Below are 27,234 nucleotides of genomic sequence, written 5' to 3'. Positions count from 1 at the left end.
ATTGTAACATCAAAATCTTCATTGCATACTTTATTCTGCAGATTACAAGTATCTAAAATACAAAGTGGGTATAACTAACAAGAGATCCATATTCACTTACATTAAGAAATAGGTAGAGAAAACAAAAAAGTCCTTTTATCTGATTAAACAACAATGTTATATTGAATGTCTGAAAAATATAATCACAAATCATTTTAAGACAATTCTTCCAGTATATACTTTAGATGTTGAAGTTGGAAACGAGGCTCTCACAACAACGTAAACCACACTCATGTGTTCCATGTCGTCAATATCGTACGTAGTATCCACTAAGCCATCCTGGCGCAGAATATCACTAGACCCAGCGGAAGTTCCAACGCTGATGTCATATCTAGTAGGATAACGTTCATTATAAACGAATACACGGCCCCAGTCAAGCCTGTATACTCCATCTGAATTGAGTGCTTGTATTATGGCGGGAGAACCTGTACATATAACAGAAGTAATAACAACTATTACAACTAATAACAATTAATGTCATAATTATACACTCAATACTTGTGCACCTATTTGCTAAATTTTACCCTTCTTGATACAAAGTTTTCTGTATCGTAAGTTTAGTTTCTTGACAAAAAGGAATCAGAAAACCCTACCTGTCAAGACAGGTTGTTGCAAATCAATTCTAACTGAAGCATTTAGAGCAGGGCTTATCCATCCTCCACTGTTTCTGGCTCGGATAAACACTGTATAAATTTCTTCACCTCGGAGTACCAAGTTACTGAAGGAAGCATAGTCATGTCTGTCAACACTAATCCAGTTTTGAATGATGCTGGAACCCCTCTGAAGCTTGCAGTCATAAGATATTATCTCAGAATCATCTTCAAAGCCAAACCACCGGAAGTCGATTCTGGTCGTATCACTCTGGACTGGAACACTCTCTATACGGAAATATGGATCGGGGACCAGGAATTCGATCCTCGCGTTCTCAAGTGACGGCTTCTCAATAGATACGATGTTAATTCCTCCTTGCAGTGTTGTTTGTAGTTCTACTTCGTTGACACAGATGACCTCGGGTACGAGTTTCGTGCCGTGTGTGGCATTGATGTAGTTCGACACAAAGGGGCTTGCCGTAGTCTCGCAGGGATATATAACAGCTCCATATATGTTCTCTACAAAAATAATATTAGAAAAGCATTCAAAAGTTTCAAGGATCTGATTAATAGTACCAATCTTTTCAATTTTCTGAAAGTAAAAAAAAAAGAATTAATCAGCGTAAAACCGAATGGAATTTTATTTATAAATAAGAGAAAGAAAATACATCTTTTATTATTCTTACTGATACAAGCTCTACAGAATTTAATTCCACTTTCAATGTCTTCCGATCGGAATTGTAGGATCATTTTAATCAGGGTGCTGTTGTCGACCTCTTGGTATTCCAGTTTCTCAGAAAGAATCTCTATAAAGGGTGGAGTGTGGTCGGCAATACTTTTGTTCGATGTAAAATAGTTTTGTAAATTGGCGGCGTTTTCAGCAACAACATGTGAAAATATTGGAGAACCATGGGGAAGAGAGAAGTGCATCGAAAAATGATGTTTCCTCCCAATATCAGCAAGAGTCTTTATTTGGGTTCCATTTTCAGTTGTTCCTATGCCAAGCTCGAATCTTTGTATCCCACTTTCAGGATCCACAGCTTTGATACATGCTTGGAACATGACTGGTGAAAGTTGTGCAAACTCTATTACTTGTTTTGAAGTAGAAGGATCAGCATAACATTGATAAATGTCAATATTTAGTTTATGAACAGGTAACTGTTCTTGTAAGACTGAAATGGTTTTTATACCAGTTGTTGATGCCAGTATGCCGTGATGGATATTAGCAGATCCATTAGCATTCATTTTTACGGGAAGGCGCATAATTTCGTCTTCAAATTTCAGGACAATATCTGTGTCCCAAGAAGCCCCTGCATCGTAAATATTAAACGTATAAAAGAATCCTTGTTTTACGGAAATATTAAAAGATGTTTTCTCTGAGCGCAAAAGTTTTCTTAGAATCAAAGTTTTTTCTTTACAATAAAAGCTACTCGGTTCAGTGTTGTCTACAGTGAATGGAGGGGAAAAGGCTAAAGCACTTCCATGTCCTGCCGCATCACTGGCCTGTACTGAATATCGGTATGTCGAGCCATCTTTTAAATTGTTTGATGTAGATGAAGTAGAGAAATTTGTTGACGTTAACTCTAAGAGGTGGAACGAACCCTTTTCATAGATTTGGGTCCCAAATGAATAGTTTCTTATGAAAGACTCTGTGTCGGTAAAACCAATCCATGATGCTCCAGAAGGAGTTTTACTTGAGAAGAATGGTTTATTTTTCTGTGAGGGCGAGTTGAATACCACACCAGAGGTTGGGAAACTGTCATCAACAAGAAATCCATCGGACGATAAAGTAGTGTAAAGTCCGATATTGTTGACAGCTCTGACTGTAAAGAAGTATCGCACACCGGGTTCCAACAATAAAGAAGGGCAATGTTCTGTCTGATTGCCCAGGTTGATTGACTGGAGTACATCGTCCACTATAATAGAAGTAAAAATGTTACATAATTATGAAAGATTTTTAAATTCAAGGTGTGCAATAAATTTCTTTGTAATTATAGACTGATATTGAAGTCAGATCAAATTTACTTTAAAATATAAGACTTTTCTCAAATCTTCTAATTGAGGATAATCAATAATTATATTAATAGAAATACGTTTTGGAGAGGTTCCAACTCTGAAAGTATACAATAATCGATCAGCATCACTAAAAACATTTTTCCAACAGGCGCATATTTTCCATTGGCTTTCGGCAAAGTCGATGTCGACTCCGCATGGCTCATTTCTGGATTCTGAAATAAATTTTCCTCTTCTGACTCTAGGGGAGACATCCTTAATTGTAATGCTCTTGCTTTTGGAGATCCCATACTCATCTCCTGAGACCCAAGCCCTCACATACAGAATATACTTTTGATTGTTTTCTAAAGTCTTATGTGCTGGTAAGCAAAATAGAATGCTTGTTTCTAAATCATTATCAGTCCATGGATCCTCTTTTTGAAGGTCAAAAATGCCCTGCCCTGGAGCTTCATTGACCAATCCAACTGTCCACTCATATCTTTTAATATTGCTGGAGTTTGATCTCCAGGAACCAGCAATGCAGGTAGTGGATGACTGAATTAAGATGTCAGAAGAATTTGAGGAACCTATGAAAACCTCGGTGTGAGTGTTATTTACTTCCCTGCATGTATTTTTGCCATTAAATCTACACTTCAATCCAACTACCCCGCAAGTACAATCATTGTTACAAAAAGAAGTTTTACAAGAATATCTCTGAGTTAGAAATCGCCCTCTCAATCCAGATTTGTCAGACATCGTAGTGAGCACTGTTGCCTTGGCAGTTCTGCTTTTTAGTCCCGCATGATTTATTGCATAAATGGACAAAATTATTTCATTATGCATATAAGGTTTGAAGTCATAGAGAGGAATTGTGGCCGAGGTCTGGTTTCCTAATATTTGATAGAACCCATTAGTAAATTCACCTCCATTATACGTATGTCCAACAGAAAGTTTGAAGAATGCTATGTCAGACTCGACATCTTGAAACCCAAACCAAGAGATAGTTGCACTTGTCTGATTGTCAGAAACTTGCCACAAGTGTTCAGACGTAAAACCACCAAGATGAGGAGGGCTGGAATCAATTAGAATGGGTTGGCTCTCACTGACTGTACACAGACCTGCCTGGTTACATGCCGTCACAACTGCAGAGTATCGGTCTCCATTTAACAGACGGTTAGTGGCATTAAATGGGATCATGATTGTGTTAACGTTGTCGTGAATGACTCCTTCATACGGTACTTTTTTGTTATGATGACTGCTTAGAGTAATAAAATGATGGGAGATACGACTCTCCTTATCACTAAATAGCCAAGATAATTTGAGAATAGAATCATCATATTGAATTTGAGTTGCTTCAGTTAATGGACTTTTAAAGGTGTGGATTTTTGGTTGTGAAATGACTATGGGTGGTGTTTCGTCTACTCTAAAAGCATGTGAACTAATGTTGGTAGTGAGATTCACATTATTAAATGCCATGACAGACACAAATAAATCAGTTTTTAGAGGAAGCCACAGAGATGGAAGGTATATATCATTGGAAAGAAAAGAATTTCTGTAAGGTAAGATGTCGCAATTTTCTTTCTTCGTTCCTATGCACCATTCGAAGTGTTCAACAGATGAATGTGGGTCTTCAAATCCTACCCAAGATGCCATTATTGATGTTCTGTAATATTCATTAAAATCAATGAATTGAAAAAAATAAACAAATTGTCTGTATTCATAAATCAGACTTAAGATTGCTGCTTGGAAATATACCTATCATGTAAATATGCCATGCGTCCTGAAACACCCTTAATGTAAACTATCCCAGCAAGAGGTGGAGAATTATCCACAACTATACCGTCTGAAACCGATGTGGAACAAAGCATAGCTCTATTACAGGCCTTAACGAACGTAAAGTACTTCTGTCCAGCTGTCAGACTAATTTTCCAACAGTAATCTAAAGGGAAAGAAATTTTCAGTAAACACATGATTCAATGTACTAGCTATAGTATGAGTACGTTAATTTGTTGAATCAGATTAATGCAATTACATGTAGCATTAAAGTCTGTTTCCAACGATTATTCTGCCTTTTTAACATCTTATTTTCTATAACCATAGCAAAACCGATTCTGTAGTTCAATGTTTAATTGATTTATAGCTTTATCAAAGACTTGACCGAAATTAGTGTGCAGGATTTTAGATACTACCTCAAGCATTTGTTCCTTGTACTTTATTACAAAGAAAGATAAAATTATTGATAAATGCACTCATTTGGTTACCTTGACGAAGACTGATATCCCTAAAGGGTTTTACATCAGGAAAGTTTGGGTTATTACCAAGACCTGTATAGTAACCTAAGATGTCTGAATGAGGATCACTGAATCCATTCCAACTGGCACAAACGACATCCACACTTGTCTGGTAATCTTCGTCCTTTATTAAAGAAAATAGTAGAAGGATGAATATCAATTTAAAAGTTATCTGGAGTTGACATTGACTTCGACTTCTTTTATTTGTATTCTGAAAATATATAATTATGCAACCCGTATCTGATTTGTTCATCTTGTCCTTACATTAGTATTACAAGTATTACAAAAGAGTCGAACAATACCGTATATCTTTCAAAGCTGTCAAAAACTGTTCCTGGGTGCGTTGGAGAAGTATCCACAGTAAAATTATGAGAATACACAATCAAAGACAGAAGGGCGTGGTTAGTTACCTGAAAATATGACATCAACATGTACTTGTGAAATCAGAACACAGGATTGCCTGCTGTATTTTTCAAGCAGTTTTTGATTGGCTATACAGGTACAAACAATGCTTAATAAAATAATGTCTGACTTAGTAATGAAAACAACTGCAAGTATAAAACCTTTAAGACTGCTCTATATGAGTGACCATCTATGAGGTTTTTAATGTTTTCAAAAATTATTGAATCGACATCTGCATGAGTGAATGGTACGATGATTTCCCCATTGTTGGATACAAGACCACACTCAAACTCCATAATGTTACTTTCATCATCTGCAAACCCTCGCCAGTGGACCGTTATAGGATGATTCGATATGTAGTAGTTCTCTATGACATCTCCTATGTAAAGTTTACCAGCATCAGGAGGAGAAATGTCCACTGTGAACTGGGTCACAACGTACGGACTTTTCAGCCCTGCCCTGTTTGTAGCTAAAAAAAAATAAAGAAACAAATGAATAAAGGATAAGAAGACCATATTGCTTAAAACATATGTTTATGTATTTTTAATTATGTTTGAAAATGAATGTAAAATTGAAAAGTTGCAATAATAAACACAACTGTTTACTAGTTTCCATCACTATTTAGACTGTAGATAATATATTTGTTAAAATATTTTGTTTATATGAAATTAAGTTTATAATTTATACCAACCCCCTACCCCTTCAAGAAACAAAGGGAAAGAAACATTGAATACAATTTATCCTATTAAATCAATACTTCTACCGAATTATATATATATGAAAAAGAAAAAAATATACCAGAAACACTGAGGTAATAGGTCTCTCCTTGATTTAGTTTAAGTTCTTGGATTCTGATTGGTCCATGTTTGGTTGTTTTCTGCCAGACCAATACATCATCAACTCTTGCCATTGTACCTTTAAATTAATAAAAGGATTTTAACTGCAATTTCCCTAAAATTTTCTGGAAAATTTTATTACGGTGTCCATAAAGAATGTGTACAGTAAAGTAACTTTATTTTGCTTTCAAATCTAAATTTAGATTGTATTGTTTTTACCAATTCCATATTCGTAATAGCTAATAGAAGGGAGATTTTCTTCTCCTATAGGCTTGGCATCCTCAATAAATGGTTCAATATTCAGTGATAAATCTGAAAGGGAGGTAATAAATCCATGGGAACCTTGTATCGTTACTTGGCCACGTCGAGGAGGGGTTGAATCTACAAAAAACCCATCACTACAGCCATATGATTCGTTTTTGCCCCGAATACAAGAAAACAAAATTGTTCCATGAGTCAGTGGTACGATTGTAAATTTTGCTATTCCTTTGTTAACTTCCGATGCTGAAAGACAGTCTAAGCGTTTTTTACAATCAACCACAGTCTCGGGCGTTTCGGGTGAAGTCATAAGGAATGCGTCCAAGTCTTCCCCGTCATGCCCCAAAATGAGAACTGACATTTTGGCATCAGGTGTACAATAATCAATTTCAAGATCGTGGACACTTTGCTGTAGATTCCCTAAATTCTTACTGAACGAAACCCGAGAAATAAAATCAGCAAAACTTCTATTAATTCTGTTGAGATCTATGTCTAAAATATTGAGATTATTTTCAACAGGATTGTTCGTCACAATCACAGGAGTACACTGAACGAACCAATGTTCGTCCTCTAACCAATTCTGAAGACAGAAATAGATTCTCCTCTTTGTGGCTATAAAATTGCCCAGGTTTTGATTTACCTACAAGAAAAGTTTATCTTGAGTACAATGGACAAAACAAATGAAATTTCCAACGCTCTGACTAATGGTTATAATAATTTACCTCTTTCTCATTTGTAACTAAGGTCCAATTCAAAAGGAGATCTCTTGCCATCGCATCAAAAGAGAGGGTCCATCTTTCAAGTTGTATTTTAGATTCGTTTATGATTGATTTTTCCCAGCTTGCAGTCAGAATTTTGTGTTTACCAGTAAAATTCAGAGTGGCGTCTTTAAATTCTATTGGTGAAGTTTTTTGGTGAAACACAAACCCATCTGAGCGAGTGAAATTTAGGCAGATATGGCCAAAGCATGGAGAGACTTCGACAAAGTAAGTGGTTTCCTCGATTAATTTAACGTTTTCAAACGAAGCAGAAGTAGCACTACTGGACTGCTCTTTCATCGAAATAAGTTTATCATCAGACCCCCGAATTTCCTGCTTAAGCTTTACAATATAACGCGTGGGGTGAATAACATTATCCTTTCTTTTTGTCCAGTGTAGAGTTACAACATCTGTTTTCTCTGTGAAGTCTATATCAAGATTACATTGATGGAAACTGATATCAAATGCAGTGTCTGATTGTGTGGAAAATTTAAGAGATTTTGATTTTGCTATGAAGATAACAATTTTGCGGTTGATTTCTGTGATTGTTTTCAATATCAACGCCCCTGATGAGTTAATTGAAATGGTTGAAATATTGAATACAAATGAATATATTTTACCAATTTTCAATGTTTTATTGATTGTTACTTCACATCCTGCTCTAGAGTTTACGTCATACAGAATAATATTTTTTGAAGTGTCTATCGGACATCCTTTACCATCATATGATTGAATGCTTGACGTAAAATTCTCATGAATAAATGTGATTCCATCAGAAGAAACAACGGTCTGTCCTCCGTAAGAACTAGCTTTAACGAGAGAGTAATACTTAACAAAAGGTTCGAGGACATTTGCATCAAAACAATGTTTTTCTTTTGAAGTTGATTGTGTATAACGAATAACATTATCTTTATCCTTTTTTGTTCCGACTCCAACTTCAAACGTGATGTTTTCATGGTGTTCAAATCCCTTCCATTTTACACACAGTTTAGATGGGTACAGTATATAATCCATATCGGAAAACTCTGAAGTATCAGTATCAATAACAACTCCAGGTCCGGGAGGAATCTGCGAGGGAATCCAAAATGACCTTGATTTTGTCGTCCCAATGTGACCTGCTTTGTTGGTTACTATTATTTCCACCAAATACTTGGCCGAGTTCTCTGTTTTTGAGGGATGAAGACGTTCAATAGGGTATATAATGCAGTCAGCCATGTTAGATCGTGGGCAATCATTTGTTCTATAATGCTGCAGAAAAGGAGTGACGAATTTAGATTGCTTACCTAAAAGAAAAGAAATAGTTCAAGTGAAATTATATGAAAAAAATATAATACGTAATTAACGGTAAGCGAATTTTTTTTTGTAAAAAAAAGTGTTACCTATTCGAAACAGAATAGAATTTATCGGATCTGTTTCTTCCTGATCAATGAATGTATCATTTTCCCATCCAATATAAATATTTCCATTTTCAATAACCAAGTCTAGTTCTTTAACAACAACAACAGGTGTCGAATCAATAATCATTGGTCCTACTCGAACAGTTTCTTCAACTCCAGCCTTGTTAATGCTTTTGATATACATCCAAAATATTTCTGCGCTTCGTAACCCAGGATGATAATTAATATACCTTGGTCTTCCTAATGTTTTAGTGTATGAAAGAAGAGAAGGACTGAGATATTCCGAATCTGATTGGCCAAATCCAACGAGAAAATCATCAAGCTGAGATTCCAAATCACGAAATTCCCATGAAACTTCGATCTTGTCGGAAGGAACATAGATTTCTTGATTGTTGAATGGAGGGACCTTTTCACACATTCCTTCAGAGTATATCTCATCTGCATATGCATTGTTTATTTGAGGTAAATTTTTTATAAACCCTGGAAATGAAAAATTTCTGCAAATTTGAGTACACCGAGACGAGTTCTTTAACTGTATCTTTGTTAGGTTGTCCAAAATTATGAAAGGATTATCATTTTCATCACATGCTATTCCCTTTTTTGTGATAAATCGTTGCCCAGCAAGATTAAAAATTTGCACTGGAGACATATCGTACGTTATACCGTCTGAACACGCAACATCTGAACTTTCCCCTGCATTGTTAAATGCAATCACAGACGTAAAATACTTTCCTTTCTTTGGAAAATAAAGACGAGCGGATTTCTTTGTTGTATTTACTATAATAATGCTTTCATTTGATCTAATGCTTAGTATTTCATTCAATCTGAGACATCTAGAGAACATGACTACTTTATAAGACCTTATTCCACTTTCATGGTCTATAAAACCATCCCAGTTTAAAACAGTATTGTTTTCGTTGGTAAAATCATTGTCCTTTTCTCCGGGAGCACCTTCCCTGACCACTCCTTTGACGGGAGCCGATTCGTCAACAAGGATATCCAAATGTTCTACAGTTTGTAGAAAGGCGTTGTTTGTCACGACAAATGTGAAGAAATAGTCTCTATTATGCTGTCCAGTGTTGTTATGTTTGGTCATCAGTTTTGACATATCTATGCTGTATATTGATTTTTCACATGGGCCATGAAAAGGACAATAACACTCTGTGTCGTTGATACAGTCGGTCTTAAAAGAATATATGTATTTTGTAAGTGTATTTTGTAAATGAACGTACAAGTAGAAAGTGTTAACTAGAATCTAAAATGTGAAATAAGAATATTATTTAACTTCCTTGTAGACTTGTCTCTTTGTCATTTGGAATTTGTTCCTGTCAATTTATAAATGTATGTACATAACAATATTGAATATACCATGAAATCTTAATTTGCTGAAATTGAAATGAGAATACCTTCTCTATAAAACTCATGAAGTAATATTTTAAATTAATGGTTTTTCAAAGCAAACCATGAAAAGATGAAATTGAGTCAAAATAAAGTCCTACGGAGTTCTATCATCAGCGATTTGCTTAATACACGATTATAATCATAAAGATACTTAAAGAAGGCAATGATTGTTTGTTTAACGTTCCTTCGAAAATTTTATTACTCCTATTGAGACGCCACCACTTGCCGATGGAGGCCTGCAAATTTAGACCTGTGCTAGGCACTTAGGGCCTTTGAGCAGTGCTGCAGCACGGGATCACGGTTATATGGTCTCATTTAGAGGACCGATCTCCGCGTCCCGCAGTGGAATTCGAACCCATGACGTAAGGATCAACTCTCTACTCGGCGACTCTAGAGCAAATACTTTAACCACTGCGCCACGCGGGTGACAGACAATAATTGTAAGAATAGTTTATTTACTTATATATGTATTTCGTAATTGTTCTGAACTTACTCCATTATATAGACGATTAACCGCCAAAGTCCCATCTCCAATATCTGCTTGACCTAATCTTGTGCCCAAATACCACTGGATGGATTTTATTCCACTGTGAACATCTCGTATGGTCAAAATCATTTTCATTTTTGAAAGTTCAATGGTGTTGTGAACGAAAAGTCCTCTGAAGTCACCTTTATTTAAACCCATATTAGTAATTTCCGGAACAGATGTATCTATAAACACAGTGGTGGAGTCACTGTTAAAGTTGCCCATGATATCTGTGGCAACAACATCAACCGTTACAGAATCTCCATCCTTTAGAGGCAAACTGGCACAGTGTTTCTGGATCAATACATTTTCGTGCCGCTGATTTACTATTCTTTTCTTGCCATTCAAAGTAATTGTGAAATTTAATTCCACGATACCGTCAATGTTAGCGGTGCCATTTCTTGGCAAAGGATAATCATTGTCTTCGTAATCCTCTGCAATTGTAGATTTACGTTTAATTGGTTTAAGAAGATTGGTCTTTTTGTGTAAAGTATTAAAAAATCGCCCTGTCCAGTCAAAACAAAGTTTTCTTTTCTGTGTTTGCCAAGTTCTGTTTGAATTAATATCTGCTGTTGCAATAAAAAGATTCTTATTTGGATTCTTTTGAACATTAGAGCAATTGTCAAATAGCACAAATCGCCTTGCTATTTGGACATTTCCTTCGCCAGAATTATCGACAACTTCTAGATGGATTTCAAAAAGACCACAACTTGTAATTTCAATATGCAGTGGTTCTGATGTATCTGATTTTTTTGTGTTGCTTTTGTCTGCTGATAGATCGGCTTGTAGCAGAGCATCATCGCCACCTATGCTGTAAACAGAAACCTCATATTGCCGAATTCCAGAAGCATTGATACGTTTACCCTTGAAAATATCTGAATCTTTCCAACCTTCTAGCCCTATGGTCACAACTGGTGATTTTGTTATGGAGTTCATTTGAATAATTTCTAAATCTTTACATTCACCTGTGACTTTGCAATGAACAGGTTTTAGATTATCAAACCAAAAACAGGTATCTCTCGTAGCCACGGTTTCATTGTAGTATCTTCTTTGGAGAAGTTTTAGTGGATCGTGCAACGCTGTTGTCTGTAGGTATCCCTTACCTGTAGCCTTGAAAGTGTAGCACAACCTGATTTAAAAAAATATCCAGGTTCATGAAAATCTATAGGAAATTAATAACGATTATTCAGTGAACATGGCGTTATAAATAGCAATTGCTCCGCTGGCATATTCAATGATGCGCACTAGCACATCATGAAAAATATGCCAGCAGAGCAATTGCTATTCATAGACCATTTCACTGAATAATCGTTGTTTATTACTTATATTTGCATTCTATGAAGTTGTCAAGAATATCGTAGGAAATTCTGGCCTGCATAAGGGCACAGCTGCCTGTCTACAGTGAAGAAAACATGACAATAAAATCAGTATACCTTATTTATCAACCTTATCTCCAATAAATTACATACAATATATGATATATGGTATTTGCTTCTTTACCACAGTTATAAAAATTAAATACACCTCAATCAGCATTTTTAATCATTTTGAATTTCTTTTTTTCCCGGAGGATTTCATTAAAAACTAAAATTTATTTCTTTCGCACAACTTTTCATATATATACTTCTGAATGTGATATATAAGTAGAGTAGCTTGTTCTGTACGAGTGTGAGAAATGAATTGCAAACATAGCAGAAGACGTTGCGTTCATAGTAATTTGAAAGCAACTGTGAGTGCAGGTTTATAGTGGGAGAAAGCAAAGAATATGCATATAATTTTTTTCATATCGTAATAACATGTCAATTATAACATGAATAAAGATTATAATTATTGATATGATAGACAGTTTGTATTTCTTTTTATATGAATACCCAACACTTACCCGTCTCCATTCTCCATAGAAACACGAGATAATACGGTACCATTTTCAAGATGAACAGTATCATTTAGTTTGTCCAAATTTATCCCATAGTAAGAGAGCTCATTATCCAAAATTAACTTAGTCATTTCTGCAAAAGAATCTCATATTCTAGTACAATCTTAAAACTGTTATTATAAATATAGAACGCCTTAAATTCTGAGAGGAAACTTTCTTATAAAATTAGTATAATTATAACAGTATTATGTCCATAAATGTACCAATGTGAATGTGTTGGCACTTTTTCTACCAAAACAAAAAGACATTAGCTTAGTCATGGCCATCGGTCTTACAATTAACCTAAATACCAGTACATGATGTCTCTTAAATGCCTTCTTTGTAAGGATAACGAATAGTTATCAATCTCAAAAAAGTCTACTTACAAGGCAAATCTTGTAAACAGGGCACAAAACAGGGACCCCCGGAAATTCCAGAGGTTGGATCAGGTGCCTAGGAGGTGTAGTAAGCATCCCCTGCCAACCTGTCACATCCGCCATGAGCCTTAAGTATTGATCAGATATAACGGAATATTTCGTAATCAAATTAAATATAAAAAAGGCCTAACAATTGGTATGAAATACGACCCAATGATAGGTTAATGCTTTGCTAACATGGTCATGATAACGAACATAGAATTTTCAAAATGCTGATTTTAAACGAGGTTATTGAAATCCATGTAACATCAACTTCTCTGTCAGTAATCTGCCTGGTTTTAAAAAATTGATTGAACTCGGAGCATACTCTTGGGTATCGAAAAAGTTGGGAGACGTAAACCCCAGGTGATAGCAGAATATTACTACATAAGCAAGGAGAATTGACGAAAACAAAACTGACGATGGAAAAGCTGTAGTCATCTCATTCGCCGTACAATTTAGTTGTAAGTTGGCCCTTATCGTCCATAGTCACTACAACATCCAAATATGAACCAGTAGTAGTAGACTCTGTGGTGTCTTTTATTTCGCGTTCACTAGAATATATCGAGTCGACATATGAATGGAAGTGAGTGAAGTGAATATAATAACAATGAGGACTTTAAATAATTAATTTTAAGAGGGCTGAAGTTTTGGGAACCACGATTTTAAGAGGGCCCTAGTTTTGAGAACCTCGATCTTTCAACTGGCGACAAGATGTCATAAACCGGTATTTTGAATCTTGTCGTAGATAATATCAAATATGTAAGAGAAGACCTTGACACTCCTCTCAGAATGGATTCAAAGTATGAAGTGAATGGTGAAATCTCGGGATAACGTCAAAACTGTCTATCCTTCTGTCTTCAGTAATTCTGAAAAGACCAAAGAATTTGATAGAAAGATTAATGATCAATACGTACAGGTTCCAGATAACAACAAGTCTGTGCTTGTAAGGCTCATTTTTATCATAGCAGAGGAAATTTGGAGGAATTTGGATTTAATTCTGCAAGTGAAAATTTAACTTCTACTCATAGTTCCCTTTCTAATATAAGGGTGAAATTTTTCAAAGCCATATGTCCGTTCAAAATTTTAATTAATTAACATTGACAATATACATGCATATATGAAATCTTTGGAGACCAGGTAAATTATTAATTAACAACATTCATTTTCACCCCTAAGTTGATTCGATATATCCTGTGGAAGTTGAAAAAAAAAACGAAGTCGGACACGTCTGTTTCATATTCGAATGTTCACTAGAGAAAGATGATGGCAAAATAGCATCTTAACTTTATAATAAACATGATGACTTCAATTTTAATATCGTCGATTTCCCTTTTTTATATAGCAATATACAGTGTACCATTATCTCTAGCATATGTTGTTTTCGTCTCCCAGCTGAGATACGCAGGAACATGTTCTACGTAAGACCAGTTTCTCAAACGAGTCAGGTGACTGGCAAATGAGTTGTTGATACAAAGATATCTACAATTTTGTTTAAAGTCACTATTTCGAAAATTCTATAGTCGATATAATGGCCTTATTTGTAAATAAAAGTCAACTTCCGCAAATCCTTTGATCGATACAACGGCGAATATTGACTGACGTCTTTCATACAAATTGTTAGGCCATATTATTATTATCACATTAAATCTCTACAGATTTTTCCGTTTATCTGATAATGACAAGAGGCACACGGCAGGTGCGACCAGTTGACAGGGGACGCTTACTCCATGATACCTGGTCCCATGGAGACAATTCTTGCTGTCTTCCACGCGCTGGGTGACAACTGTATTGCCTCCCTTCAGATAACATAGAAATAGCCCAAGCGAACGTACAGGGTAATGGATATATGCCAAATACAGTTCTGTATGAAAAAATATCAGACTGTCTGATATTTTTTCATACAGAATTGTATGAGGCATATATCGTACTTAAAACATTGCTCTTTAAATGACACTTTGATTTACCTGAGATAGTCCGATATTTTAACAAAAGACAAAAGTGTTAATGCCTAATGAAGCAATTCTTTCAAGAATGCATGGTTGAATGATTGATTGATTGATTATTATTGTTTTACGCCGAGTCGGCAATATTTCAGCCATATTTCGGCGGCATGCTTGAATGAAAAATACTCAGTATTTTTTGAATCAGCTACATAATTATGGGTATCAGGGTATTTAAAGTAATATAACTGTTTAGAATGGAGAATAGGACTGAATTATCCCCACATGTATGCACAGAGCTTGAAGCAGTGCATTGGATTATAATACAGACCGTTTAGTGAATGAAAAGGAAAATACATATTACAACTTTTATTTGAACTGAAAAAAACCCAGCAAATGAAGCTGATGATGAAGGTAAATTGATTTTTAATTATGGGCATTGAGAATAACCTAAGAGGCCCGTAGCAACTTTTTTTTATGTTGGGGACCTCCAAAAAAAAAAAAATAATTATCAGACTAGCAACAATAAAAAAAACTTAAACTGCTTAAACCCGAAAATCCTATATTCCTCTAAAATGAAATCCTATATCCCTCTAAAATGGGGGGGGGGTAAACATTTTTCTACTTTTTGGTACACTTTTCTAAAAAAAAAATCTGAAATTTGATAGTGCTCGACCTAAATGCAAAAACGTTTGTATATGTGTATGTGTGTGTGTCTTATAATGGGGGGGGGGGGGGGGATGGATCTTAATGGAAAAACTATACGGGCTTGTGTTATAAAGACTGCATGTGTAATATGGATAATTTTTTAATATAACCAGAAGAACTTTCTATGATTAAAATGAGAGATTTACTAGCCAACTCTGCTGTATAAATGTTCATTGGTTTCAACCCAAAATAAGAGAATTTCTGAATTTTTAACATTGCATGAAAACATCACTTGAAGTCAAACATGTTTATCGAAAGTTCAGAGAGATCGTGTTTAAATCTTTTATTTTATCCCTTCTTATTTCAGAATGAGTCTTTTTTTTTTAAGTTCCGATTCTGTGTGATCAGTAAATAATATTCTGTTTTTAAAAAATATGTACAAATAACTATGATCAAACATTGGTGTTTGCTAAATAGACACATTTTAATTTCTTTTGTTCACTAACAGTCCAATTTTGAAGGATATCAGTACTGAGAAAGTTTGATATTACACTTAATATCAGACTGCTCACTAATATCGGACTGCCACAGGTAAATTTTTAGACTACAAGAACAAAGGAATGACATCACAGCAATGTTTTAAATATATTCTAACGATGATGTCAAAGCTGTCTGTTGAAATATTTCGAAAGTAGGGAATCATAACTACAAGATGTTTGATACTTTCTACTCTATTTTATTAAATTAAGATTCTCCAGGTTAAAACTATTATGGACTGTATAAGCCTAAGGAGGACACCATGACAACTCTACTGAGACCTGATTATTTGTAATGTCTCCCTTCTGAAAGGTCCATAATTGTATATTGTTTAATAAAACATTTGTGTGTGATAACTGTTTGTTATCATCACATTTCACTGAACAAAGTAAAAAAACAACATGATGTTAAAAGCCTTTTAGATACCTTCTTACGTGACACTCGTTACACCAGGGTTCTCCATCATTTGAAATTTTACTGTGTTGCAGACTTTACGTGAACCACTTATATTCGCGGCATTTTCGCGATCAAATTCGCAACTGAACCACTATTCATTATAATTACACAAGAATACATACACACAAACTATTTTAATTACTTATTCGTCACAAAAATGGTATGGTCGTGCATATTAATAAAAGAAATAAATTAATGGATATTTAAAACAATTAGAATGACTCCATATAATAATGTACATATAATGTAATACATGTATAAAACAAACTAACTGTTAATCCCCCCTACACACACACCTTAAAAAAATAAATACGATTAAAAAAACAACAAAATATGGTATTCTTTAATCACTATCTGCAAGTTCTACATATATATCAAATCTTGATATTTTTGACAGAAAACTATGATGAATCATGATAAACGGATTAGATAAGGGTCATCTAAAAAGATGTTTTATTAATAACACTTGCAAACGTCAAAAGAAGTTTTTGAATGTTAAAACGTCCAATTTTTTCAACTGATTTTTCATAAATTTTAAATCTTTCTGCCAAAAACACAGAGCGCAAGCAAGTTTATCCAATAAATTAACCATGTACATAATGCACTAACATCATACATATCTTGTGTGTGAAAATCAAGAATAGCTCGGCTACCCTTCATGGTTCTAAGGAAAATGTACTTTAAATTTCATGAAAATTTCTTTTGATTTCGGAAATTCCTTTTTTACCTACACTTTCTTATGGCATATGAATATAAAATTCTTTTGACCAGGCATTATTCTAGGATTTAAATTACAAATAAGAAAATCTTTTGAATGTTTGATCCTTTCACAATAAGAACTTTTTTGTTTGAATGATGTTTAACCTAATTCATAGCTTCCAAATTCTGTCTTCAGCATCATAAAGTTCAAAACATTACTCGTTAATTTAGGATATGACTTTTTCTTAGAATTTTACCTTTAGTTGTTTGTTTCCATTGAAGTGTTAGGCTCCCTCCTCCTATTCCAAATTTATATTCTTTTATAAAGGTCGGCCTGGGATAAGCTGGTGTTACAGTAAATGCGTACTGTAAGGTAAAATCTGTCCTGGCGGGCTGAAAATTAATAAAATTATCCTTTTGATCTTTACATGCAGAGGAAGAGTTTATTTTTCTTAAGGTAACGTGTTCTCCTTTGACTCCATGAAGCCCAGCAAAACAAGTTTCAATCGTAGGCTGACGGGTCACTGTAATTGAAACATGAAATAAATACTTGGGCCAATATTATAATAATCTCTAGGTATTGCAGTATTCCATTGTAGAATATGTTGAATAATTTTATACTTATGCACTGAGCTTGAGATGCATCCTTTTCAGTAAAAAATCCTTCGTCGCACTGACAATCTTTTGCAACATTATCAGCACCACATGTTCCAGGCCAGCAATGTCTGTTTTCTTGCGAACAAAGCCCTAAAATACATCTTCTCTAATTCAACATTTGTAAAAACTCGAAAATAAATCAAGACTAAATGGAAAAATGTTTCCACTTACAGGCACACTCTTTGTTTCCGTTGTAAAGCTTGACAGGATGTGTTGAGTTGCATCTTTTGCAATGACCTTCGGTTGACAGGTAACAGTCCAAATCTTTTTCTACACAGTTTTCTATCCTTGACTGATCTGAATAAATGTATGTAACTTAAAAGTGAAAATGTAAATAACAAAATCATGTAAAGATTTCAATCCTTTAAGTTGTTCTTGCATGGTCAAGTAATACAAACCTTCAGCTTTCACATAAATGGCAAATTCATCGGCAATGTGTGGAACTGAAATAAAAATCACGAAGAAAATATTATTCACCAAAAATTCATACAAGTTTTTCTTTTCAAATCAAGGGTTTATGTTTGAAAACATTAAATTCCACAACTCTTATCTATGCTAATAGCAAAAAGTCTTCACTGTAATTTATTTAGTATATATATGTAATTCATAATGAACATTTTACCACATGAATACTTTATTTGTAAAAGTTTTGGGATCCCTGGACACTGATCACCAAGAACAGCGTTTGTCGCTCCAATTACACATCTCTCTTGATTCGGACATCTAGGTAATACATTACCAATTACATTACCCCAACAGCCTCCTCTTCCATAACGTGCGCTGTATATATGTATTATACTCCCTGGATTGCACTGCATAGTAAGGGGGTTATTTTCTCCTACTTCCTTTTGTTCTGAAAATTGTAGCAGAAGTAGTCTATGCCTCTAAGCATTTCAAAGCATAAAAATAAACTGTTTTCAAATCCATAACTTTGAAACATACAAAAAAACAAAACAAAACAAAAAAAACCCACCTTGTTATTCTTGCTACAAATATGCAGTGTGCTAGTATCTGTATACATATATGTCTCCTTTTTTTATATATAAACTCTAGTATTCATGTGCCTAGATCGCTTAAAACTTGGTTTTGAAATGTTATGACTATGATCTTTATATGAGTATATACCTTGTGTGCTGCATTTAAACTTATAGATGATTACTATAATTAATTTATGATTCACATTTCTCTCTCTCTCTCTTTCATCTTTCATATATATATATATATATATATATATATATATATATATATATATATATATATATATATATATATATATATATATATATATATTCTTACGCAGTTTTCCTCTGGTTGCTGAATTACTTGGACTGTACATTATGGTTGGGAGTAAATTTCGCTCCCAGTCATATACTTGAGTCTCAAAAATACCGAACCAGAAGTCCCCTATATCATTTGATCTTCCTCCATTATTGCTTATTACGAAACGTCTTTGCATAGAAGAATCACTGGAATATATGCATTTAAATAAGCTTTAACTCGTTCGAAACTTTAAAACATTATGTATATTTTTTAACTCCATCTTAAAAAAAATGTCCTTAAATTTCTTAGCATCGTGTTTATAAGTTACTTTAGAAATTCTGAATATAAGAACCATTTTTGATGTAAAAAATATTTTACAAAATGCTTTAGAAGTCAACTGATATAGTTTAAAAACCCTTATTGCATAATGAATTTTTATGTTTTATTTATCTATTCATTTTATAAGAGAAGAAGTAACGAAGAAGATGAATACGCCAAAATATTTATGAAATACAGAAAACATCTAGTCAGAGATATGTTACCACCGGTACATGTAAGATTTATTTAAGGAATCACTGTCTAGTTAGTAGAGTATGCCAGGGCATCAACGATTGTTGGAAATGTGGGATAATTTGCATAACGGGCGAATCCTTATATTTCCATTGCATTGTGAAATAAAATTTTAAATTTAGATTTTAAAAATGTAGACTAATAGATTTAAATTACACGAGGTCTCCCATGTCAATTTAATAGTCCCCGTCCAGTGACGTCAAACACAAAGACAGCCGCACGAGATTTACATGCATATTAGGCCAACTTAGCGTCAGACGCTTAGACATACGCACGAGATTTACATGCATATTAGGCCTCCTTAGCTCCTAATGGACTATCGCTTGGCGAAATTTGCATTCCGGTAGAGTGATCAAGAAATCAAGTCAAGTAACTTTCAAAGAGTTATCACAGAGAAAACAAAAAGAAATGGAAATATTATTTGTTGTATAAAGTGTTATCATTACAATTGTCCAAAACTGGAACCGCTAAAATATCTCAAAAAGGCTTTTGGGAAGACTTTATCAATCAATATTTCCATTTCTAATTGTTTTCTCTGTGTCAACTCTTTTAAAGTTAGGAGAGTTGATTTCTTGATCAACCGGAATGTTAATTTCGCCAGGTGAAAAGTCAGGAGCCTTATATGCATGTCAATCTCGTGCGGCTGTGTTTGTATCTGACGTCAGTGGTCGGGGACTATTGAAATTAACATGTGAAGCCTCATGTATTTTAACTCTATTAGACAGATTTTTTTAATTTATATTTACAATTTTATTTCACATGACACTTTTAGTATATTTCCATCTATCATTTACACAAATACACTAGTATGTTTCCCAAGCAACATGCAAAAGATTTTGACACATTTTTTAAAATCGTGGATCAAATTTTACAAAGTGTATGTATACAAGAAAAACATCTTTTAAAAAATCTTTTTCTTAAGAAAAAGTAGGCCATGTCAATCTTATTTGTATTTAAGCATCCGTGTAATGGGTTAATTGGTTTGTTCTTATCTAGGGGTTTGTTCTTATCTAGGATTTGATCACAATATTCATGGAAATAAAAAAAAAAAGAAAAACATTTTGAAAATTTACTTAGAACTCATTTGTGGCCCTTGCATGGCTCTAGACCACTTATTTAATATCATCATCTGCATTGCAATTTCAGGTCATCAATTTACTGGTGGTCATTGATGTAAGGCGTTTAAGCTATAGCAGCTAAGATGTGATTTGGTATTGCTAGAGTTTTTATTTTTTATTTGAATCATTCCAAATATAATTTATAATTTCAAATGAATAATGTTCGCATAGAAAGTAATGACTTACGGAGTCTTAAGGAGTAATTATAAGCCGCTCTAAATTTAAAGTTTTTTTTTAAAAAAAAACCTTTCCAACATTAATTTTCATCAAGAGCTATAGCCAACTTTTCGGCGTGAGCATCACTGAAGAGACATAGTTTGTCGAAATGCGCATCTGGTTCATCAAAATTGGTACGGTATATGATTTACATTATGACCCCTGTGTCGAGGCCTCTGCCGGTGGACTACAGTCCAGTAGCTAAGTACTTCGGTACCAGTTGAAAATACGGATATATATTAAACTGCAGTGGTAAAATTTAGAAATTTACTTCAAAATTTATCTCCCTCATGCATAGCTCTGATCCTTCGACGTATTTGGCTCCAGTCTTTGGTGCCCCCTTTATTCAGCTCTTCAAAGTTTTTTTTTTTTAAATTTAACTATTTCGGATTTCCAACGTTTCGGCATGAGCATCACTCAAGAGACATATTTTGTCGAAATACGCAGATCGGGTGCATCAAAATTGGTACCGTTTATGATTTAGATTCAAATAAAAAATAGTATGCGGTATCAAGCACTGATGATTTTTTCAGAAATGATTTTCATCTCATTATCATCATAACATTAAAAATATGAGCTGTTTATGAAAATAATACATTTAGTGTCATACCTATTAAATTCATATAAGAAAACATAATAAACATTCATATTAGTATTAGTAAACATAACAAAGAGCTGCTTCCTAAGTCCGAATATCACAAGATTATATTTGCTTGTAATAAATATACATTAGCAGGATTCACCTTTCTTTAAAATAATTTTTCAATGAAAAAAATGTAATTCTGATAAAAATTCTACATAGTGCATTAAACATTAAAGCATTTTTAAATGGTTCATTAAAAGATAGAATTTCTTCAATCTATAAGGGTTTTGATACTAGATTTAAATGTTTTATGTCAAATATATATAAAAAATTCTGAAAAATATAGGCAAAAAGGAAATAAGATTCATATTTCCGTAATATATTGGGTTTGGTTGAATTGACTACTCAAAGCTCTCTATTATCAAACTCTGGTAAGATAAACTATGAATTATATTAGGATTTTTACTTGGAACGTTATCTCTCTTATCAGGGGGTCGATCAGTCCCCCTTTACTTTGAATTCACCGAATAACTGAAGGGAAAAGAATATTTATAAACCCTATATCGATATTTGGCGTCTTCAGTACAAATATGGTTTTTATTTTGTATGTGTAACCAATATATATTTTATCTAGGGAAAAAATTAAAAAAAAATACCGCGATACAATAAGATTATATAATTTTATCCAATATTTAGGACTGGATTGGTTGGCTGACTGCCATTTCACCTGTAATTTCTGTTCATTTGTAATAGTACATAGAAATGACATTAATACTCACCCTTCAATTCCAAATAAGGTATATGACCCCCACTTGTTTAGGTCACTGAAGCTAGAGGAATTCAAATGTTTACTTTTGAACCAATTAGATTTGTCAGTGGAAGGCATGGATTCGAAAATTATGTTTTTCATTTCTCTTCCATCTTTGTAAATTGCAAGCTTTACCTGAAAAAAAAAAATTAGATGAATTATTTGGGGCTGACCTTTCTATGACATTCAAGTAAAGTGATTGTACACATATAGGTTTTATAACGGATATATTATATGGACATTTTTAAACTTGAAAATACAATATGCTTAACCATTGATGATAGAAGTTATATTAGAATAATACCATACTCATTTAAGGTGGTATGGGATACCAGATGAAATTTTTACTTGCCTAAATTAGTATGATTTGAAATACCTTAACGTTTCTGTATTTAAATTGTAATTTAACATTTTTTTCTAAATTAATTTAATAAGAAACACAAAAAATGATTCTGTCTTTTTTTTTTTCAAAAGCTTGATACTATAGGCAAGAGTTAATTAATATATTGATGATATAAAAACAAAAAAAAATATAAGGAATGAGTCTCGTTTTTTTTTTTTTATTTTCAACAAAAAATAATCATACAAAACTGGGAAAACTTCATTTCTTGAAACAGACAGATATTATTCCATGGTAATATACAACTAGAATGTGCCTTAATATGTGAACAAAGTGAAATATAGAAATTCAACAAATATATATAAATGGAAAATATCGCATGCATTAATTTTTATTAATTGAAAGATCCTAATGGAAGAGTTATTCTTCTTTATGTTCCACGGGTTGAAATTCTTTGGGTGCTATTTCAGAAAGTATGAGCATTTTTTTCAGACTATCAAAAAAAATTACACTCTTGTGCAGTGATAGTCTTCACTTAACTGTTCTGTAAACAATGCATGAACAATCGTATCAAAGATGTGTCTCCTTCAAATCAAACAATACAAATTGTGAGCAGAGCAAATACGGACCTCTGAAAACAGAGGTGGGATCAGATGTCATTGAGGAGAGAGTATCCTCTGTCGACCTGTCAAACGCAATGCAATGTGAAAATAATGGTCTAACAATGCGTATGAAAAACGTTAGTCAATATTCTATTTCCGAAAGATTGTAGCTTCAAACAAGGTCTTTGCATGGAATACAGTAAAATACAAGTTAAAAAATAACTACTAGTTTACTAATCAATGTGAATTTTGTCGTCTCCAAGTGGAAATTAATTGTGTAAATACAATGACTGAATATATAGACATTAATTTCATGAACTGTAATTTTCCTGATAGAACAGATTTGAATATCATAAATTATAATTTGGAAATTGTTTTGAGATTGAATTGATCAGAATCGACAAATAAAACCCTTCTATACTCAGTGATAAAAGTTGAAAGGAAAAGATAATTAAAAGAGCTCAGGGCTAGAATCGCTTTGGAGATGAGATGTTACTGAACCCATCAGTATTACAATCGTGGATATACCTTGATTGAAGGGAAGTGCCATGCGGGGTTCATTGCGGCCAACTGACAGAATTATCGGCAAGCTTACATGTGGCAAGGTAATGGTAAGACAGTCAATAAAAAGTACTTATGCAGGACCATAAATACACTCTGAGCATAAACTACTAATTCAATCAATAAACTATTAAAACTCAACATGATCACTGTAAATTGATACAAACTATTATCACTTGTAGCGATGTTCTGTGAATTAAATGTTTATATTTGTGGTATGGATTATTAAACTCGTTTTTTAAATGAAAAAGAGAAATTATAAAAAAAAAAACAAAACAAAACAAAACATTTTTTAAAAGTAGAATGTGTATTTAAAAGCTGAAATGGATACAGGTTACATATTCATTCGGGATAGCTAAGGAACAATCTATAGGTCTATAAAATGGTATGTTTATTTAATGTGTAAATAAAGCTTTTACAAACAGTGATTGTCACTTAAATCCATATTTTAGACTTTATCTTTAATTCAATCAATTTACAACCAGGAGAACAGGAAAAAAGACGTTTATCCGTCTTTTCTATAACAAGGTACGATATCTGGGTGAAATATTTAAAAAAAAAAATTGACTTGCTATTTAAAACATCGATAGAAAATAGAACCAATATCTTGAAAGTGCCATAATTTCCCCTTCTGTGTGACATTGCCTGTTGAAATCACATTTCAACAGAGAATATAAACTTAAAATGCTAAAAAAAAAAATGTCATTTTGAATCGACTATCAACGAAACACTTTAGAAATATAATGTATGAGTTGCACATTCCATCAGGTTATGCTAAACTTTTTAAAAGCATTTGAAAAATATATTGTTTTTGATTTATTCATTATTTTGAATTACTCTCAATTTCATTTCAAATTGGGGAAAGTATGTGATGACGCAGTATTTACATTAATATATGCTGAGTTTTATTTAACGTTTATTTAGGTATTTTGTACACTTACCCCATGAATTATCATTTTCCTCCATTCGTCTACTAGCTTGTTTTTGTAATGGATACTACATCTACTCCCTATTTGCCTGGCTCTTGGCTCGGATAAACCAGAGGTTCCTTCAGTACTCCATAATTTGTATATATCATTACTGCCACCAATTCTTCCGGATGCTCCACGAAAAACCATAATCCATGGTTGACAATGGACTGTGACTAAATATCCTTCATTTAAAGAAATCATTAGATTTATAAAGTAAAGAAGAATTGAGTTAGATTAATATGCACGTTATGGGTACATCCGAATAGACACAGTAGCCAGGTGGGATGAGTTTCTTGATAGGGAGGCCTCCCTACACTGTCATTGAGAATGGAATTGAGACGAACATCTTTATAAGAAGATCCTTACCAATACCGTCTACACACACACACACACACACACACACACACACACTGATCTCTCTCTCTCTCTCTCTCTCTCTCTCTCTATATATATATATAATGCCATGCTTACCTGCCAAGACGAAAAATAAAACCTCTACTTTTTCTCGCGTGCATGCCAGACCGTACATCTTTATTGTAACTAATGGCAAAACAGCACGTGTTTAAATACCAATTTTTAAGTGAAAGACAACATTATCTATCTCAATCAAATCTTATCTTGAGATTTTACGAAGTAAATGCAAATAAATCTATCGGTGCATAAATGCCATCACTGGATGTTTGTCCTATCAAGAAAATAGTGAAATTATACAACAGTGGATAGTAATGACATAAAAAAAACAAAAAAATCAAATAAGAAATTTCCACAAACAGTGTTTCGTGAATACTAGTAGTATATCACTGCTAAGGATCAATGTTTTTAACATTCACTTATTAGATGGTGTTCTTTATTGGCATATATTATAAAACTTGAATTTATGATAGTTAACTACAACAGTTTAAATATGGGAACATTTCTCTCTGCGCTTGCAATATGGAACGAAATTTGATTGCACACTCGGTTACTTTTAATTAAAGTCGTTCCTTCGTTTGATTTCTAAGAACTTGTACTTTGTTACACATTTTTCACGTCTAACTTTCATGTATTCTGAGTGCACAATTTCAGATATACCTTCAATATATAAGCGTAAACAACAGACATAAATTTAATTTGTTGATTAATGTATATATGCGACAACGTTTATATGCGATATCTTTAAGAAAAAAAAAACCACTTTAATTTTTTTTTAGTTATGCAGTGTTGAAAAAATTTGCATATTCCTTTTTTTCAATTGGTATTCGCTGTATTTATCGATGCAAATTGCTTCTTAATCATGCTATATATTTTCTTTACTAAACGTTCTATTAGGTTTAAAGTGACCTATGAGTTCGATTTCTAACGTGTACGAACGTATCTTAAGGAATGTTTTGCTGTTATTCCTTCAGAAAGAGTAGTTGTCTTCAGAGATATGACCTTGCGTAAAGGTAAGATCATATAGATGACAAATCAAAACATACTTCAGATCAAATTAATTCTGAACAAATATACATAAATTGTGACCCAAACATTATTTCACATTCTCATTGCCAGAAGTTTTACATTTAATGTTTTATGCAGATTTTTTTTTTTCAAAATTCGCACATGAACATTAACACTCAAAGTTTCCTTAACATCCATATAAGGTAAATACCTATGATGTATTTGAGAAAGTGAAGATAACGAAAAGTGATCGATCCCATAACAATCTACAAACAATGCACATTTGTGCACAGGGCATAAAAACACAGACTCCTGGAAATAATATGAACAAGCATTCTGAGAGTATCGCATTAGCAATACTAGTCCCCTACCGGCAAGTGTAATCTGGTTCCCGTTAAGAATTGAAAATGCCATAATTCCGTCAAAAATTAATGAAGCGGGACGAAATGCAAACTTAAATGATCTATAACTAATGAAGGTAAAGCCACATACCAAAAAATCAGCTCAATATCTACAAGCGTTTAGAAGAAAATTGCGGAAAACCCGTAAAAATTGAAAAGGCCGTAACTCCGTCAAAAATTAATGAAGCGGAACGAAATGCAAACTTGATCTGTAACCCATCAAGATACACTCACATACCAAAAATCAGGTCAATATCTGCAAGCGTTTAGGAAAAAAGTGCGGAAACCCAAGTGAGACAGACTGACAACAGACAGAGGGACAGACAGACAGACGGACAGACGGACAGACAGACAGACGGACGGACAGACTCAGAGGAAACCTATAGTCCCCTCCGGTTTCACCGGTAGGGGACTAATAACCAGGTACCTAGGAGGAATAAGCATCCCCTCTTGACCGGTAACACCGGTCACACCGGTCAGTGAGCCCACGTATTGATCAACATTCTGTAGTCAAATTCAGTATAAAGACAAAGATCTCACCATAGATATGAAACACTGTATAGATGCCACAGGCACTTGATTATATATATATATATATATATATATATATATATATATATATAT

At 33.6% G+C, this 27,234-nt stretch overlaps 1 protein-coding gene across 1 annotated transcript; it reads right to left on the bottom strand.

Annotated features, from left to right (window-relative positions):
* Nucleotides 1-17: 17 nt before the first annotated feature.
* On the bottom strand, nt 18-25,319 carry LOC133175283 (uncharacterized). The gene is made up of 24 exons (XM_061310380.1): nt 25,262-25,319; nt 24,761-24,972; nt 22,288-22,451; nt 19,058-19,227; nt 18,384-18,614; nt 18,160-18,204; nt 17,933-18,058; nt 17,726-17,851; nt 17,362-17,628; nt 14,606-14,616; nt 12,373-12,488; nt 10,458-11,619; nt 8,546-9,746; nt 7,131-8,449; nt 6,370-7,048; nt 6,113-6,229; nt 5,476-5,783; nt 5,215-5,322; nt 4,883-5,036; nt 4,377-4,560; nt 2,723-4,284; nt 1,316-2,545; nt 633-1,148; nt 18-464 (listed from the first exon to the last, which is right to left on the bottom strand). Exons 1-24 carry the CDS (start codon nt 25,317-25,319, stop codon nt 190-192), a joined length of 10,341 nt encoding a protein of 3,446 aa, XP_061166364.1. The 3' UTR covers nt 18-189.
* Nucleotides 25,320-27,234: the final 1,915 nt, after the last annotated feature.

The sequence above is a fragment of the Saccostrea echinata genome, unplaced genomic scaffold, assembly GCF_033153115.1.
Source record: "Saccostrea echinata isolate AGI-Se365-2 ecotype Australia unplaced genomic scaffold, CSIRO_AGI_Sech_v1 ptg000062l, whole genome shotgun sequence".
Taxonomy (NCBI): Eukaryota; Metazoa; Mollusca; class Bivalvia; order Ostreida; family Ostreidae; genus Saccostrea; species Saccostrea echinata.
The sequence above is the reverse complement of the archived record's forward strand: the minus strand, read 5'-3'. Positions and strand labels throughout refer to the sequence as shown.